The 18,038-nt window shown below is 41.6% G+C and overlaps 1 protein-coding gene and 1 long non-coding RNA gene across 2 annotated transcripts; one reads left to right on the forward strand and one right to left on the reverse strand.

Moving 5' to 3' along the window:
* Nucleotides 1-977: 977 nt before the first annotated feature.
* Nucleotides 978-4,171, reverse strand: LOC146892287 (uncharacterized). Its single transcript, XR_015739470.1, has 3 exons — nt 4,037-4,171; nt 2,323-2,518; nt 978-1,872 (listed from the first exon to the last, which is right to left on the reverse strand). It is a non-coding gene; the product is annotated as an uncharacterized LOC146892287 (long non-coding RNA).
* Nucleotides 4,076-16,930, forward strand: Pbk (PDZ binding kinase). The gene is made up of 8 exons (XM_048421876.3): nt 4,076-4,215; nt 6,755-6,832; nt 9,970-10,063; nt 11,003-11,145; nt 11,732-11,901; nt 13,173-13,302; nt 15,496-15,672; nt 16,100-16,930. Exons 2-8 carry the CDS (start codon nt 6,775-6,777, stop codon nt 16,297-16,299), a joined length of 972 nt encoding a protein of 323 aa, XP_048277833.1. The 5' UTR covers nt 4,076-4,215; nt 6,755-6,774; the 3' UTR covers nt 16,300-16,930.
* The last annotated feature ends 1,108 nt before the right edge of the window (nt 16,931-18,038 follow it).

An 18,038-nucleotide genomic window follows, 5' to 3' on the forward strand; every position in this document is an offset into this window, starting at 1 on the left:
AGAATTAGCAAAACTGGGTCAGTGAAATGGTTCAGCGGCAGGAAAGGGCTTGCTGTTGAGTCTGACCATCTCAGTCAGATCACAGTGTTGTGCCCAGAGTCTGGACGCCCCAAATCACCAAGAGACTGAGAAACCCTTTTTAGTGCTTGTTAGGAATTTTTCCTAATGTGAGCTCTCTGACGATGCAAATTCCCAATCAAGCCAAATTAAAACAAACCAGATTAAGAAATAGCCAGGTTTAATGAGAGTCCTGCGCTCTCCGGTAGCCCCAAGGGGGAAACCGGGAGGCTGTGAACCGCAACCACAAGGAGCAAGGAAAAGAGACCTTGTGTTCCTCTTTTTGGCATTCGCTTAAGTACCCTATGGGAGTGGTCCTGACCCCTCCCTAGTGTGCTGGGATTTGGAGTCCAGACCAAAGCAATTCCAAGGCCTGCGGGCTGGGTTGAATGCCTGGGGCTGAGGGGTATATGCTCCCAATTTAACAGTGCTATTTTGTTTATGTTTTATAAATAAGGCTTGCCTGAAGACCAGAGGGTAAAACTAAGCCACTAGAAGTCAGGTACTGGTGACACATTATCTTTAATCCCAGGATTTGGGAGACAGAGTCAGATGGATCTCTGTGAGTTCAAGGCCACCCTGAGCAACAACAACAACAACAAAATCAATGCAGAAACAGATCCAGGTGATGGTGGTTCACACCTTTAATCTCAGCACTAGCGAGGAGTATAAACCAGGATGAGACAGGAAGTTGTTCTCTTTCAATCTGAGGATTTCTTAGAGGTAGGAACTCTCTAGTGGCTTGACTGCTTTGTTTTTTCTGGTTTTCAGATTGAACCCCAATGTCTGTTTCTGGGTTTTTAGTAATCGTGCTACAATCCAGTCCCCAGAAAATCCCTGATCTGTAGCCTCTACACAAATCCTGAATGGCGTGGCTCCAAGCTCCAAGCGAGCGAAAGAAACACACCCAGAAAATGGGACCAGAGCCAAGGGAAGAGACACTTTGTTCCTGAACCAAGATCCCGAGAAAAGGCCCCAGACCCTGATCCTAGAACCAAAAGAATGTACTAAGCCCCTAGATTCAGAGGACACCAAAGATATTTGCCCTGATCCCAAAATTAGGGTCAAAAAGGTAAAAGGAAGTAAAGAAAGAAACACAGTTTGGTCCCAGAATTGGAGCCATCTCTACTATTGTTCTTTTTTAAAAATAATACCATGATGGGATGTCCCGGGCAGCTCGCGGAGCAGCTGCTAGTGGCTGTGGGTCCCCGCAAGATCTCCAGGGTGGCAGCACCATGCGGCCGGGGGAGTCAGGGTCCCCGGGCGAGCGGCAGAGTCAGGCGGCTGGATGCGGTGGACGGCAGAGTAAATGGACATAAGGCTATATATAAAGCTAGACATTTATTACATAAAGAAAGGGAGACATAGACAAACATAGAGAGAACAAAGACACACGTACATACGACACGAAACAAATACATACACGTGCGCGCGCGCGTGCGCGTGCGCGCGCGCACGCGCACACACACACACACACGCACACACACACACACACACACACACACACACGAGAGAGAAGATGGCAGCGAGGGGAGGTGGGGTCAGAAGTGGCTGGGGTGGGCGTAGTTAGTTCTTAAAGACTAACCTTCCCGGATCCTTTTTATAATAAAAAGTAGAAGGTTAGACATTACAGGTTGAAGGAATTGGGGCGGTGAATTCTCAAGCTGCTTCCGGCTGATTTGTGGGTGTCGTCTTTGGGGGGGGTTGTGGGGGATCCGAGAGAAGGCTGTGTGCTGGTCACATCTTGGCATAGTTGGTCTCTGCTCCCGACAAGTCAGGTGTCTGTGGCATGGAAATGTATGGTGTTTCTTGTACCTGGTCAGAACAGAGGACAAAGTTAAATTGAGAAAAAATTTTTAGGACCAGGGAATTGAGAGGTTTGTATCTGACCTGTTTATGATGGGTTTTTTAAATTGGCTCCCTGGAACTTATAAGAAAAACAGAAGTTTTAGACATATATATATTGTATTAAGAACTTCTTGGGTTTGTAAAAACTGAAATTATAATGAAAAGTATTTTTATTTGGTGAGACAACCTGGCAAAACCTCTTAGCTATCAGACTGTCAGAGATCTTTGAGAAGGATAAGATTTTATTTGAGTTACTGATTAAAAAATGACAGAGAACTTACTTGGTTGGCACCCAGAGCTACTCTTTGGTCCTCCCTGGTCGCTGAAGGTTGCATTTGACCTTTGTTGTTTAGCGCAGAGCCAGTCAGGCTTTTGAAGAACCTGTGAACTAAGGAATCTTTAGGAAGACAGGCCTACCTTGACCCTGGGCAGCTAGACTGTCGATTCCAGTGATTTTGTCCACATTTGGAGGTCTCCAGTTTAGGTGAAAGGCAGTTTTTTGCCCAATGGTCAGCGCTTGGCAGTCGAAGCAAACTGCAGATGGACGGTGGTCAGTGATGGTTTGTCTTATGTCTTCTCGGAGGAAACAGAGTGCTTGCTAGGAGCCAACTTGCTGTTGGAGTGACAGTGTTGTTAAAGTGACAGCAGAAGACTAACATCTACCCCTGACACAAAATCAGCCAATCCCTGAGCAAGGAAAACTGACCAATCCCTGAGCCCCTAAAGGCTCGGCATTTTCCTCGGGCCTGAAAGGCCCCTTACATCATATGGGTCAGCCAATCCCAAGCCTGGAAGTCTGGAATTCCCCTCACCCCACTAGGGGGCAGCCAATCACAAGCCTAGAGGTTTGGAAGTCTCCCCCAAGACTCTTCCCCTATATAAACCCCTTTGTTCAACTCGGCATCTCTTTCCTGCACCGTTCTTGCTTATTTTGGGGTGTTGCCACGTGCTGCTTTGGATGGACAGAGGAACCCAAGTGAACTCACAATAAAGACTCTTGGTTCTTGCATTGGAGTTGGTCTGGTAGTAGTGATTCCGATTCTGAATTTCGGACATAACAGATCCGATGCAAAAGCAAAGCAAAGATTATTTTTTAATTATGACCTTTGAACCCAGGCCTCTAGTCTGTCCAATGCATCAGTGGAACAGGAGAGACCCTGGCTGCAGTGGGGTGGGGGTATTTATGGAAACTGTCAGCTGCAGAAAGGTTGCTATACCTGGAGGCCATACAGTGGGAGCAGTTACTTCATTCCACCGTTATCAGTAAAATCATGGCCAGAGCGTGCCAGCTAACTTCTGATTGGTTCTTTACCATAAATTATCTGGCAGCTTCTTCCCCGTAACTAGAACAAGGTAGGGCTCAGTACAGCCTCCGGAGTCAGGGGTCTGCATCTTGCTGGGTCTTTTGAAGCCTGTTATGTCTGCTAAGGGTCGGGGGTAGGGAATGAGGGGGGCGAGGGTTTGGACCTTCAGCAGGAATCTGAAGAGGAGAGATCCAGTTTCTATAGCCTGTCCTCTGACCTCCACATGTGGGTGGCAAAAACATACACAGTTAAAAAAAAAATTTCTAAATATTTAATTTTCATTCTCAGCTCCAAATGATAAACTCTACATATTTCTAGTTATTTTAAGGTCACAAAAATCTGCAATAAAACATCCTACCTAATGGATATTCAGAGCAGTGTTTGTTTGGGTAGATTTGCCTTCAAAATAGGCACACGTTTTGGGGTTTGGGCCATCATCTATTCTTCCGAAGGCCTGAATACTTCCTATATAACCTTTCCTGCCATTCCTCGGGAAGGTCCCTATTCTTTGGCATCAGCCAAACCTGGAAGCCCAAGCAGAGCAAGAAGGATTGTACGAACGAACGTGGGAGTTCTGACCCTAGTGCCGCCCCGTAGTCGGCGGCGGGATCTTTGAAAGTGCGCGCGTCCCGAAGGCGGCGGCGGCGGCGGTTACTGGAGCTCCAGTAACTGTTCCTGCACTTCCCGGAGCAGCTGTCCCGACAGCTTTGGCCAGCTGGCGTGTCTGACCTAGTGCCAGCCGGCGCGGCGCGACCTTTGAAAACGCGCGCGCCTGAACGCTGCGGCGGTTAGAGCGAGTTCCTGCACCTCCCGGACTAGGTACTCACCCGGCCTTGAGCCACCTCGTCACTTTTCCCTTTTCACCCGAGGGTGTGACTGTGGTAAGGGAAAGCGTGGTGGACTCGAGTGAGGACAGCGGACGGGAGGAAGACAGCGGCGAGGGGAGGACCCGGGACCCAGAGAACAGCGGCCGGAGAGCTCGGCCGGGAAGGACAGCTGACTGTGGGTACGCAGCGGGCGGCCAGGGGGAGGATCGAGGGTGGACCCAGGAAAAGACAGCGGACTAAGGAGAATAGGGGAACCCCCTTGGAACCATCGCGCAGAATCTGACCCTGAGCTCCTGGGTCGCGGGGAGTTTGGGGGTTCAGGGAGGAAATCACCGCCTTCTCTTTGGAGACGGGGAAGCACCTCTCAGCTAATGCTTCTGATTTTTAAGCTAAGGCCATAGTAGAAAGGGTAGGGATGTGACCAGGGGCAGTAACCCATTGGTTACATGCAGCCCTGGATTCCTTCCTCAGGACCAAAAGAGTGCACTGGGGAGTGGAGACTGAAGAAAGGGCAGGAATTTGACTGTGAATAGTTCCTTACACTGGGGATATTGATTTTTTTTTTGAAAAATATATTCACATACATACATGAAAATCCATAGTGGAACCCATAACCTTGTAGAGTTAGCATATCCTAATAAAAGAATACTTTTGAAAAGTCAAGCGCTGTTAAACAATATTATAAAGTTATGGGTAGGGGCGCTGGAGAGTTGATTTAATAATTAGAGCCCGCACTGCTCTTGGGGGACAGGTCAGCCGCTGACCTGGTTTCCAACACCGGTGAGGAGTGACCCAACAGGTTCCTGTAATTTCATCCTTCACCTCAGGTACCTGTATTGCTGTACCTATACCACCCAACCCCTTGCCACACACAGCTACATAATGAAAAATAAAATGTTAAAAGCAGTTATCAGATTAACCAAGCATGGTGTACACTTGTGATCTCAGTACCTTTGTTTGTTTGTTTGGTTTTCTTAAGACAGGGTTTCTTTCTCTGTTTATCTTTGGAACCTGTACTGGAACTCGTTCTGTAGCCCAGGCTGGCCTCAACTCACATGGATCTGCCTGCCTCTGCCTCCCGAGTGCTGGGATTAAAGGCGTGCACCACCACCGCCCGGCTGGTGTTTTAATCTTTTAAAAACATGATGCATCTGTGTTATCCGGTCTTCAAGCTGCAGGAACATAGACATTGGTATTCTCTTTGCCAAGAAATTTGCACATGGCTTGTATTCTTCAGGCCGATTTGTTTCCTCTGTTTCCCGAGCTGGGTGCTAAGGGTTGCACCCATTCTCATCTAGGAAATCAGTGATACCCAATCTCTGTTGATAAACCCACAAAAATCATGCTTCAGCTTTGTTCAAGATCTATATTTGGCTACCTGTTTGACCTTTCCTCCAAGATCTAATAAAGCATTTACAAATGAGCTCCCAATATCCCATACCCTCTTTTTTTTTCATTTGTTCAATCTAGAAAGCCTTCCACTCCCACCCCCTCATTTTTTTAAACCTTTTTTTTCCCCCATAGCCACAGTTAAGTCGTCGGGAAATAATGACATTTTCTGGACAGCTTTAGTCATGCAGCATTAATGGAAGCCTATGCATGGCTTTCTATATCTGGTTTTGTTCACTTAGCATGTTTTCTTGGTTCATTTGTGTTGTACATAGCAGTACTTCGTTCCTTTGTATGCGGATGCCACACTGGGCTGTGCACTCAGCATCTAAGGAGTACTTCTCTTGTCTGTCTGGACTGTTGGGAGTGTTGCTGTTTGGATGCAGTTTTCTACTTTTGTTTTGGTTGAGGCAGGGTCTCACTGTTGTCCAAGCTGGTTTTAGCCTCCAAGTGCTGGTATTAGAGGTATACATATAGACTTGTCTTAAAGGAAAACGAGACCTGTTTGTAACTTCTGAGAAGTGTGAGAGGAAAATGTACTATTTACCTTTGTTTTGGCACTGGGGATGGAACTCATGGCCATGTGCATGCTAGGCTAACGCTCTTCCACTGAACTACATTCCCAGCCCTTGTTTATTTTTTTGAACTAGGTACTTTTTTAAATTCAAGTTTGTATTTTTAAAGTTTTTCTTTCTTTTTTTTTTTTTTTAAACCAGATGGTGGTGGCACATGCCTTTAATCCCAGCACTGGGGAGGTAGAGACAGGCAGTTCTCTGTGAGTTCAAGGACAGCCTGGTCTACAGAGCAAGTTCCAGGACAGCTAGGACTACACAGAGAAACCCTATCTTGAAAAAACCATACACATATATATGCAAATAAATGTAATTAAATTTTTTATGTAAAAAATTATACACACACACATATATGTTGAATATGTGTGTGAGCAAGTGTGTGCCGCAGTGTGTGTGGAGGTCAGAAGACATCTTGTGGGAATTGGTTTTCTGTACTATTTGGGTTTCAGGAATTGAATTCAAGTTGGCAGGCTTGGTAGCAAGTGCCTTTTCCTTCTGAGCTTTATCTCTGGCCTGTAAGTATACAGTTTATAGTTAAAACCACAACCCCTAATCACTGATAGTATGAGTATTACATGAGTAAGTAATTGTATCTCTGAGTTTCAATTTTACCATTGTAAATAAAATTGGATGAAGTATTTGCTGAGGTTATTTTCAGTTCTCAAATTCTATATTTCCATGATAAAGTGATGTTATGGGAGTCTCCTAAGTGTTGTTCTTTATAGCTGCTTTATAACTTAGCTTGTTTTCATTATAGGACCTAAAGTGATTGCTACAATGGAAGGAATTAATGATTTCAAGACACCAAACAAATTGTCTGAAAAAAGGAAATCTGGTAAGATTGCAGAAGTAAGACCTTTTCTTGTTGCTGTTTCTACTAGAAAAGTTTGAGTGTTTGCTCGTCATTGTCTGTGAACAGTCATGGCATTGGTTATTATAACCACGCTAACTATAACAGAGCTTCTAATATTGTGGCCTAGACATGGTCGTTCTTGATTTTAGGTTCTTCCTGGTGATGGCCTCCTGACTTGAACCAGACGTTAGCAGGGTCGGTTCTCCCCTTCCAGGAGGAGATTCCTGGGATTCCCCCAGGAGTCAAACTTCTGGCTTGCATAGCAAGCATTTTTACCTGTTGATGCCTCTTGAAGATTGTTTAGGATATTTTTGTTTGTTTATGTTTTTCCAGACGGTTTATCTGTATAGTCCTGACTGTCCTGGAACTGCTCTGTAGCCAGGCTCGCCCCGAATTTAGAGATCCTTCTGCCTGTGCCTTTTGAGTGCTGGGATTAAATCATCACCTGGCTTGTTTAGGATATCTTTTTTTTATTATTATTATTTGTATACTGTTTTATTGTATGTTACAGCCAGTGTATATAAAATAGTTAAACCTTGTGAAGCAGAAATCCATGAAAGCTCAGAGAGTGGGACATTGCGGACTGACAAGTACAGACTGTGCAGTACGGCACGTGCTGGAGGAGCTTCTGTACAGACTTGAGAGCTAGTTCTCTGGAATACCCACAAAAAGGAGCAGACTTCCTGGGGTCTGAAGGGATTTGTACTTGAAGACATTCCAGTCAGCAGAGGGTCATGTTTAGGATATCTTAAATAGTTGGTCATGTGTAGAGTAATAGAAATTTTAGCATTTTTTTTTCCACTGCAATCTCTATAACTTTAAACACCACCCTGTTACACTGGGTCAGCACACTTTTGAATAGAGGTGCTGGTGGGCGTATTTGTGTGGTTCCCAATGCAGGTTAGATGTGGTTGTTCACAGATGCATTCATCAGGCTCCAGCCCCTCTCTTGCCTCTGAGTTCTGAGATTATAGCTTGTGCTCCCACCCCAACCCATGAGGACCTTTAAGAGCATCTCTTTATCCCTCGGTGTGCCCAGATTATCCTTTACATCAGTGAGCATCTTTCTGAGATGTGTCTCTGTTTTATGATTTGTTGTTCTGCCATCCTTGTCAATTGGTGGTATGTTTTGATTGGTTTATTTTTTTCCTGGCATGAACCCTGGTTTTTGCTTCTTTCATACCTGGTAATTTTTGATTAGGTTGGTAGATGTTTTATGTCATTGAGTGCTGGATTTTGTCATTCTACAGTGTGTTTGGTTTCATGAAGTTCCAAAGCTTATTTGCCTGAATGATTGTGACCCTGTGCCTTTTGAGACTGGCCTTTAAGCTTTCTTACAGACTTTGCTTGGGCTAAAAGTTAGCGGTAGTATTGAATAGTTACCCTTTAGACGGCTTTACTTAACAGTCTACTACAGTGCCACCTGATCTGGCTCCTAGACTTCCATTGCTTTCCTGGCTTGGGGGGATACTACCCAATAGGCGTGCAGCCAAGTATTAGCCAAGCACTTTACTGGAAATCTTTTGTTGTGCATTGTCTTTTAGCTCCCTCCTGTGTTCTGCTCCACAGCTTCCAGCTACCTAGCCCTCCTTGACCTCTGGTCTCTGTCTCTGTGGTTTGACAGTATTGTGCTGTTTCCTCTCCTTAGGCCTGGGACTGCCTTTCAGGGCATGGGGTGATGATAGAGCTTACTTCATCAGTTCGTCTTTGCTGTTGCAACTCTGCTCTGCCTCTTGCCATGCATCTGAAAATTATTTTGTCAGGTGTTGCAGTTCACAGAGAGCAGCTCCAAGAGCAGCTTATTCCTGACCACAAGCAGAACTGCCTCATCCTCGTGATAAGTATAGAATGCTCTGGACATTTGTTAGATTTGTTTCATTTTTGTTTTTGCAGATGCCAAAGCAAATTCAAACATACATGTCAATGGTGTATGTGTGTCTCCTTGGGCACATGTCACGGGTTCAGGAAACTATGTAAAAGGCCAGGTTGTACCTAGTTCCAGGCATGTTCAGCCTGTGGCACACAGGTCATATGTACCCCAGGACAGCTATGAGTGTGTCCCAGCACAGCATCATAAAAGTACTTAAAACATTACAAAGTTTTCTTGCAATTTTCTATTTTTGTGTTTGTGCATAGAGTGCTGTTTTTGAGCATTATCTTTGTAGATGATGTGTCACAAAGTTGACCTTCCTGGTAGACTGTGAGGACCACATTGGGATTTGCTCATGCTTGCTTGTTTGATTTCCTTCTTTATTATCTCTTTAAGATATATTTTTATGAGTGTGTGTGTGTGTGTGTGCGCGCGCGCACGTGCGTGGATGCACATGTGCGCTCGCTACATGCTTGTGGTTACCCTTGGAGGTCAGAAGAAGGCATTGGATTCTCTAGAAGTTGGAGTTACAGATGGTTGTAAGCTGCGTGATGTGTGTGCTAGAAATTAAACTCTGGTCTTCTGTAAGAGCAGCAAGTGCTCTTGACCACTGGGCCATCTTACTAGCCTCTATATTCGTTATCTTTAAATAGCCCTTTAAGAATGTACAAAAAGGACCAGGCAGTGGTGGCAAACATGTTTAAGCCTTGCACTCAGGAGACAAAGCAGGCAGATCTCTGTGAGTTTGAGGCCAGCCTGGTTTACAGAGCAAGTTCCAGGACAGACAAGGCTACACAGAGGAAATCCTATCTTGAAAACAAAATCAAAAACAAAAAAATTAATAAAGGACCAGTGGGATGGCTCCACAGGCTGACCTAAGTGACCTAGGTGTAATTAAGTGTAATTTGCCCAAACAGAACCAAGTTCAAAAGCTGTCCTCTGACTCCCATGTGTGTGCCATGGCAGTCACACCTGCATACACACACACACACACACACACACACACACACACACACACAGAGTGATAATTAAATAGATTTTAAAAATTAGCTTGTATGCCCCCAAACAGGTTATTTACATTAGTTACTGTGAGCTACAGAAGTAGTCTTGGTCAAAGGGTTCTCATGTACTCTGTAAAAAAAAATGATGCTATCACTAATCTTAGCACAGTGCTTTAAGACTATCAAGATACTTTTGTACTGCTGCTGTTTTCAAGTGCTAAGTGCTGGCTTTTGTTTTTGATTTTTAGTATTATGTTCGACTCCATATATAAATATCCCTGCCTCTCCATTCATGCAGAAGCTTGGCTTTGGGACTGGGGTCAACGTTTACCTAATGAAAAGGTGAGTGCAAAATTTCCAACTTGTGGGACTTAGGTCCATGTGCTTGCGTTGGGCAAGTTCCTCATCACACCTGAAGGCTACATTCCAGTTCTCAGAATCCTACAACTGCTGGAGCTCTGCCCCAGTACGTCACTCCCGCATTCCTCCTGGTGGATTATTAAAGGGAAGTTGCTTAGCTCTTTTCTGGCTTTGCTAAGATCACTGTGAAGTGGTGGAAAGATCCTAGAACATGGGTTTGAATGTGGTGTAGGAGAAACACTGTTGTTTGTGGGGATTTGAAATAGTGAAGAAGAGCATGTCACGGATGGGGGACTTTTGGCAGTTTAATGGCTATAGGGAAGGGATGTGGCCCTGAGTAGCTACCCTCGCCCCAAGAGATGGCCTTGTACCCATGCACCAAGTGAACTCAGCAGGCCTAGTGAATAAAGCGCACATGAGGATTAGAGAGGAGGGGACAGAAAGTATATTTGGTCAGAAAATATGTATATGAAATTTCAAATAATAAAGGAGAGTATACCATTATATATAGACTTTTTTTGAGTATCTCCTTAAGTTAAATTTCTTTAATATTAATTATAGAATCTTGTAACTCATATAGATAAAGTGTTTGATAAAATAGTAGACTGACATGCCAGGATAGAAATGTTAGAAAGTTTCTCTAAAATTCTAACAAAAAAAGCAGTTTTTAGTTAATTGTACTTTTATAAATTCATAACATTCCATGTTTATCTTTAATCCTTTAATCCCTTCTCAGAGTTGAGATGTCAGGTGCTGTTCAGTGCATCAAGACTCACTGACTTAGTCCAAACAGAAATGTAGCAGGTGTCGATGATCTAAAGAATTTTATGTATTTTAAAATACATATATTTCTCTAGAATCAATTTGGGGAGTTTTAAAATTCATTTTGTACTTTTTTAAATTTACATGTGTATATTTTAGATCTCCAAGAGGGTTGTCTCATTCTCCTTGGGCTGTGAAAAAGATCAATCCTATCTGTAATGATCATTACCGAAGCGTGTATCAGAAGAGACTGACTGATGAAGCTAAGATTTTAAAAAACCTTCATCATCCAAACATCATAGGTAAGTGCAGGTCGACTTGATGGTAGTATGCGGTAGAGCAATGTTCTGCAGTTCTAGAAACACTATAGATGCACTCTGAAGTGGTTATGCTAAAGATCAAGTTAACGTGGATTGTCTAAAGTGGGTGGAGAGATGAAGCAGCGGTAGGAGGACTATCTTGACTTTCACTGGTATCAGGCACACATGTGATTTATTCACACACATAAATCTAAGAACATCATTTAAGATCCACATATTTTAGATCTTTAAGTGCTTGTATCTATCTAACCCTCGTGGAGTTGAGGTGTAGTCATTTGTTGCAGGTGCTGTGAGGATTTCAGGACATTTACATTTATCAAGTGGGTTCTAACATTGTCTTCACTTTGCATTTTTGGTACTAATGAGGATGGTGGGATCATTCTATTTACAAAAGCATATTAAAACTATTTTGATCTGTGGTGCTAGACACGCTTGAAGGCATTGAAATTATAGCTGTGGGTTAATTTTGTAAATGATAGCTGTCTCATCTTGTTAGTTCAGGTCCAAGTTACATTACCGAAGAAGCCCTGGTTTCCAGACTAATAGAAGAATGTCACATTTTCTTAAGGGTATCGTGCCTTTACTGAAGCCAGTGATGGCAGTCTGTGCCTCGCTATGGAGTATGGAGGCGAGAAGTCTCTGAATGACTTAATAGAAGAGCGCAACAAAGACAGTGGACGCCCCTTTCCAGCTGCTGTAATTCTCAAAGTTGCTCTGCACATGGCAAGAGGGCTCAAGGTAACTATACTGTTATATTTCAAATAGCTTTGGTGAACTATGAAGAACTGAAACATGGCTTATATCTATGTTGCTGTGTTTTTTGATAGATACAACATAAGGGAAGGAAAGAAATGTATATACTAATTACACACTAGTAATAGTGACTTTAGAAAACGACTGGTGACTCACAGTGTAATGATGATAGTGATGTCAGGGTTACATGCTAAAGTTTCGTATGAAATTGGTTTATGGAGCAGATTGGGAAAAAAGCATTGTAAATACATTCAGTACAACTTAGTGCATTTATAGATAACTTTAAGTAGGACAGCTGGGCATGGTGGCACACCTTTAATTCCAGCGAGACAGAGGCAGGCAGATCTCTGTGAGTTCGAGGCCAGCCTGGTCTACAGAGTGAGTTCCAGGAGAGCCAGGACTACACAGAAACCCTGTCTTGAAAAACAAAAATAAAAGAAACATCTAAATTACTTATTGACTGATTACTTTAATTATGCATATATAATGAAATTAATAGTGCAACCATGTTGGGGCCTATTCAGCACATGATGTAAGCATTTCAGCATTTGCAGCAAGCATAGATGCTTCTGTGGAAGGGCAGATCACAGCAAGAATGGTCTCTCCCTTCTGTGCTGGGCTCACAGTCTAGAGCTCAGCTGCTGACAAATGAACAGCCATTTTCTGCACTCTTCAAAATGTGACTATAATTACGTACATCCCAGAGGAGTTCATGTAGAAAACATAATATAGCTTTGGAGTACATCTCTGCTTCTGCAATGATTATAGTGTTCCCATGTCACCTGCTATTCTTGCATTACATCACAATTTGAGATAGTTGCTATTGTGAAAATTTCAAAATTGAAAACTATTGGCCTCAAGTGAAATTGGAGTGTTTTGAAATCTGATAGGAAATTATATGGGCTTTAAGAATTCAGACATCTTTAAGGAAAATTTTAAATGACATGGCCTATCCTCTTCCTGGCTTCACACACTGAAATAGAAAAATAAGTCCAGTTCAAAGGGAGTTCAAGTCATTGCTGTTTTTTTGTTTGTTTGTTCTCCTCTCCCCCCGAGACAGGGCTTCTGCCCTGGCTGTACTACCCTGGCTGTCCTGGAACTCACTCTATAGACCAGGCTGCCATGCACTCAGAGATCCTTCTGCCTCTGCCTCCCAAGGCGCGTGCCACTACTGCCTGACTCAAGTCATTGTTTTATTAAAAGAACTTTTATTAGGTTTTTTCTACTCATGTATTTGATTGTTTTTACCATTTTAGTATCTGCATCAAGAAAAGAAGCTGCTTCATGGAGACATAAAGTCTTCAAATGTTGTAATTAAAGGCGATTTTGAAACAATTAAAATCTGTGATGTAGGAGTCTCTCTGCCATTGGATGAAAATATGACTGGTAAGTAACACTGTTTTAAATTCATACAAATTTTGAACTCCTAATTTTTGCATTCTACAACATAATAAACCCACATGGTTTAAAATGAACTGTTTATGAAAAGTGTGTCTTTGGTGTTTTGCTTCCTCTGAGCGCCCAGCCTCTTCCGTTGCTACATGGACTGTCAGACTCGCAGTCTTTCCAGTCTTGAGTCTGTGCCCACATTGGCTCTTACTAGTTTGGATTTTACTTGAATAACTTTGGGAAAGACACACCCACCAGACTAGAACTTCCCCAGCTTCTGGGTATTCTGATCCAATCATGCTAATCAGGACTATTATATCTTCCCCTTTCTCTTCAAATGTTTCTCTACTTGTACATCCATTGAAAGCCTCAAAGTAGAATTTTGAAGATAAGATTCTTTGATTCAACAAACTGCTTGTTTTTCTCCCCTATTGTTTGGAAGTGAGTTATAAGCATTTTGTTTTTAATTCTATCCTTGTATAAAATGGAGATTATAGTAATGAAATACTGAAGAATTATATTTTTAGGGTAATATACTTTAACACTGTCTAGTGAATTTGATTTATCTTAGTTAGAGAAATAGAATTTTTAAACATATAAAGGAAATTTTGCCTTAAGGAAGATATCGTAGAATACTTTACTGGACAAAGGAATTAAATTAGATTACTAACAAAATATTCAGGAGAACCTTGAGTTTTGGGAGTTTGGTCATTGGGCCACTGTTGGCTGTGTCCTTGTCAATGGAAGGAATAAGAAAGATAGGAACAGAAGTCACTGGGAAATGTTAATAAAGCCAAAAGCTGGACTTTGGAAAAATAAATTCTCTCAAGATTCAGAAAAGATGGCTGGGGAGAAGAGCATTGCCTGCTCTTCCAAAGGTCCTGAGTTCAATTCCCAGCAACCACATGGTGGCTCACAGCCATCTGTAATGAGGTCTGGTGCCCTCTTCTGGCTTTCAGACATACACACAGACAGAATATTGTATACATAATAAATAAATAAATTTAAAAAAAAGATTGAGAAAAGAGAACATAGCCACCAATATGAGGCGTAAAGAGGGTCACAGCTGCATGCTCTACACTTGTGTAAGGACTATTACAAACAGCCATATTTCACTAAATATGACGGCCTACATGAAAATGCAATATCAGGAGAGATGGCTCAGAGGTTAAGGGCACTGGCTGCTCTTCCAAAGATCCTGAATTCAATTCCCAGCAACTACATGGTGTTCACAACCATCTATAGTAAGATCTGGTGCCCTCTTCTGGTGTGCAGGCAGAACACTTTATATATAATAAATAAATAATGCAATTATCAAAACTGATATAAGAACTAGAAAATCCAAAAACAACTAGTAAAGAGACATTGATTTTAGAAGAAAAGTGGTACTAGAGTGAGTGGCTGTCCATTGTATTCCTATATACTAGTAAATAACAAGAAAATGAAAAGTTAAAAATTCCATTTATAACTCCAAGATATTTAAAAATCTAAGAAAAAAATGAATAAATCCATTAAGTCTAAGCCGCTAGTCTGGAAGCTATAAGGCATCACTAAGATGGAACCAGATAGAGAAAGAAGGATCTGTGTATTTGAAGACTTGATACTATTGAGATGTTAATTCTTTGCAGATTGATCTAAGAGTCCATTATTTCCTAATTAATTTTTTGCTGTTTTTTTGTTTTCTTTTGGTTTTGCTCTTCTATTGAAGCTGACAAAGGACTTAAGACTGCAAGGGGCTGTGAGTGGCATACTTTCAAAGGCCAGTCTGACCTCCTGATTTAGCAATCATGGAAGCACTGAAATGCCATTTGGCTTTCAGCCTCTGTGATATTAAGAGCTTACAAAAAAACTCAAAATCTAGACATGAAGTAGTCTGCTGTGTCACACCGCTTATAAGATGGTCTGGCTTGAGTCTGGAATTTTGACATCTATCTATACTCTAAATTTCTGTTACTTTCTAAGAGAACTGTTGTTTTCTTACGTTCCCACCATCTGATGAGATTTTAATATTTCCTAGTCTGATAAGGGACAGATCCTTTATAGTGAGGTTGAATATAGTGATTAACTTCTGAACTCCCTACATAAATGAGTTTTGCTTGTGTTGTTTTGTTGGTTGCTTGCCTTTCTCCATGATCTTTAACAACTGTTCTTATGACTATTCTACTTGTATTTTGTGTGTGTGTGTTTTAGTGACTGATCCTGAGGCCTGTTATATTGGTACTGAGCCGTGGAAACCCAAAGAAGCGTTGGAGGAAAATGGCATTATTACTGACAAAGCAGATGTGTTTGCTTTTGGCCTTACTCTGTGGGAAATGATGACTTTATGTATTCCACACATCAATCTTCCAGATGATGATGATGATGAAGGTATAGATACAAATAGGTTTTAACATAAATCTGAATTTCTTTCTGGTAATTAGTACATAAAATTGTCTTTCCATTAAGTTAAAATTCAAACAGCAAGTTGTTTAAGATTATAGTAGTACTGTGATTCATTTGGCTATATTTAATCTTATACAAATGAAATACAGATTGAGAATAGGGGTATTATGTATATAACCCCTCCACTCATGGGTTCTCATTTTTCTTTAATAAACTACATTTGCTGGATGGGTAGGTGGGGTATCTAGTTGAAACAAGTTTCCTTAATTTTAGCGAATCTCTGTGGCAGGAATAGTTGAACAAACTGCCCGTGGTCTGGGTAACCCTGCCTTGTTGCAGGACGGTAAGCTGTTGAGCTGTTCCATGACCTACACGATTTTGCTTGTTTCCATTTCTAACTCCTCATGTGTAGATGCAACCTTTGATGAGAGTGACTTCGATGATGAAGCGTACTATGCCGCTCTGGGGACCAGGCCATCCATCAACATGGAGGAACTGGATGAATCCTACCAGAAAGTCATTGAACTCTTCTCTGTGTGCACTAATGAGGATCCTAAAGATCGTCCTTCTGCTGCACACATCGTTGATGCCTTGGAACTAGATGTCCAATGATGCTGTTTGTGGTGGTATAAGCATGAAGCATAGCTTGTATGTGAACTTTTGACTCAGATGCATTTATTTATTTAGTTACTGTAGTGACTAGACACTGGAGGTGGCTTATTTTAGGACCATTGTACTATTAATATTTGCATAGTCTTCTGACATTATTTCATATAAGCATTTATTATGCTGGATAGTCTGCGAAGTTTAAAAAACTTAACTCTCCAGGTACCTAGGTGCTGCCCCTGATTTAAAACACTAGTCACCCTGTCTGAGGTGACTTTAGAATCAAGGGATCATTGCTTTACTAAAGATCTTTTTAGGTGTTCATTAGTAGGTCATGAGAAATTTACCTTATATAGTACAAAGTGAATCTGCATCTGCTCAGTGTCCAGCTATAGCTGGCCTGTTGTTGGTTCATGTGCTTATTAAATGTTCCCTGGAGCTTAAGAACATGGTTCAGAAGAGTATAGCTCCTTGGGTTTTCAGACTCTGGTTACAGATGTTTTGCATCTCTTTACATCTTAGTGTCTAACTCATTGAATATATTTTTATTCAATGTATTTTGTTTTTATTGACTGTATCTTAAGCCTTTCAAAGTTGTGATGCAAGAATTAATAAAGAACAGTTTTGATACCAGCCACCTCAGCATTATCTTCTATTCTTGTGTTGCCACTGAACTTGGGTAGTATATGTGGTTTTTATTGAAACCTTGTTTTCTTACGTATAAAGTGAGGTTAAATTGGATCAATTGAGTCACAGCTCTTTGGAATTACCAGAATTAACTGGCTTGGTAAAACCAGGTGATGTACTCGGACATAGCTACCGATAGAATCTTAGGTAATTCAGTAACAGATCATTAATTAGCATGTTGTCCATCAAAACAGTTAAGACAGTAATTTGAAAGTTTACTTATGGAAAAATTGTGTAAATTTGCACACTGAGATTCAGTAGTCTTACCTACCCTTTCTGATGTATCATTTTTAGTAGGTTTGCTCAAGTGACCTACTTACAGACCATAAAGCATGAATTGGCTCTAACACATAAACTGGTACTTTTGAGTTTTATTCCCAGTTCCTATGGATACCCCATTTTCCATATATCATTTTACATCGCTCTGCTTCTCACAATAAACTGGCATGCAGTTCAACTCCACTTTATTTGGATTTATTGCTCAATGACTACCAAAAGAAAACTGTTCCAAGATCCCTTTCAAATGCCACTCAGGAATGTTACAGCCCCTTGCTTGACTACTAAATTTCAGGGTGTGGTGGTTTAGGAATTTTGTACAACAGATCTGATGTTTATTTCATGTTCGCCTGGGATTATAGGACTTGAGAAATGTAAATACTCTTCTCGCACAACAATCCATCAAATATCAGCATGGTGATGCTGCTGGCTGATCACTAGCTGTCACTGTTGTTGGCAGGTTACCTGCTAGCTAATACAGTATTCATTTATGTGCAGTCTGCCTTGGAACATGTGAATTTAATTTTTCAGTATGGACTCATTACACTACTTGAAGTGGTTACTCAGATCACCTGGTCGCAGTGTAGCTACTGTGGGCTCTGAATGAGCTCCAGTATTCTTTTGACATGCACCATATGATTTAGCTTTCCTTTTTAAACTTTTTGATATTTAGATCTAGGCTCATTCTGTAGAATCTCTGACCCAGTAACTCCAGATTTTCTTTTCTTTTTCTTTTTTTGAGAAAGGTATTGAAAACAATATCTAAATGCTCCATGTGCTCA

Source organism: Myodes glareolus, chromosome 12, assembly GCF_982192425.1.
Source record: "Myodes glareolus chromosome 12, mMyoGla1.1, whole genome shotgun sequence".
In the NCBI taxonomy this organism is placed as follows: domain Eukaryota; kingdom Metazoa; phylum Chordata; class Mammalia; order Rodentia; family Cricetidae; genus Myodes; species Myodes glareolus.

Excerpts from the sequence above, each read along its gene's own strand:
- Pbk (XM_048421876.3), top strand. The coding sequence starts at position 6,775 with ATGGAAGGAATTAATGATTTCAAGACACCAAACAAATTGTCTGAAAAA. Across the intron at positions 13,303-15,495 it reads ATTGGATGAAAATATGACTG|TGACTGATCCTGAGGCCTGT; the intron begins GTAAGTAACACT and ends TGTGTGTTTTAG. Across the intron at positions 15,673-16,099 it reads AGATGATGATGATGATGAAG|ATGCAACCTTTGATGAGAGT; the intron begins GTATAGATACAA and ends CCTCATGTGTAG.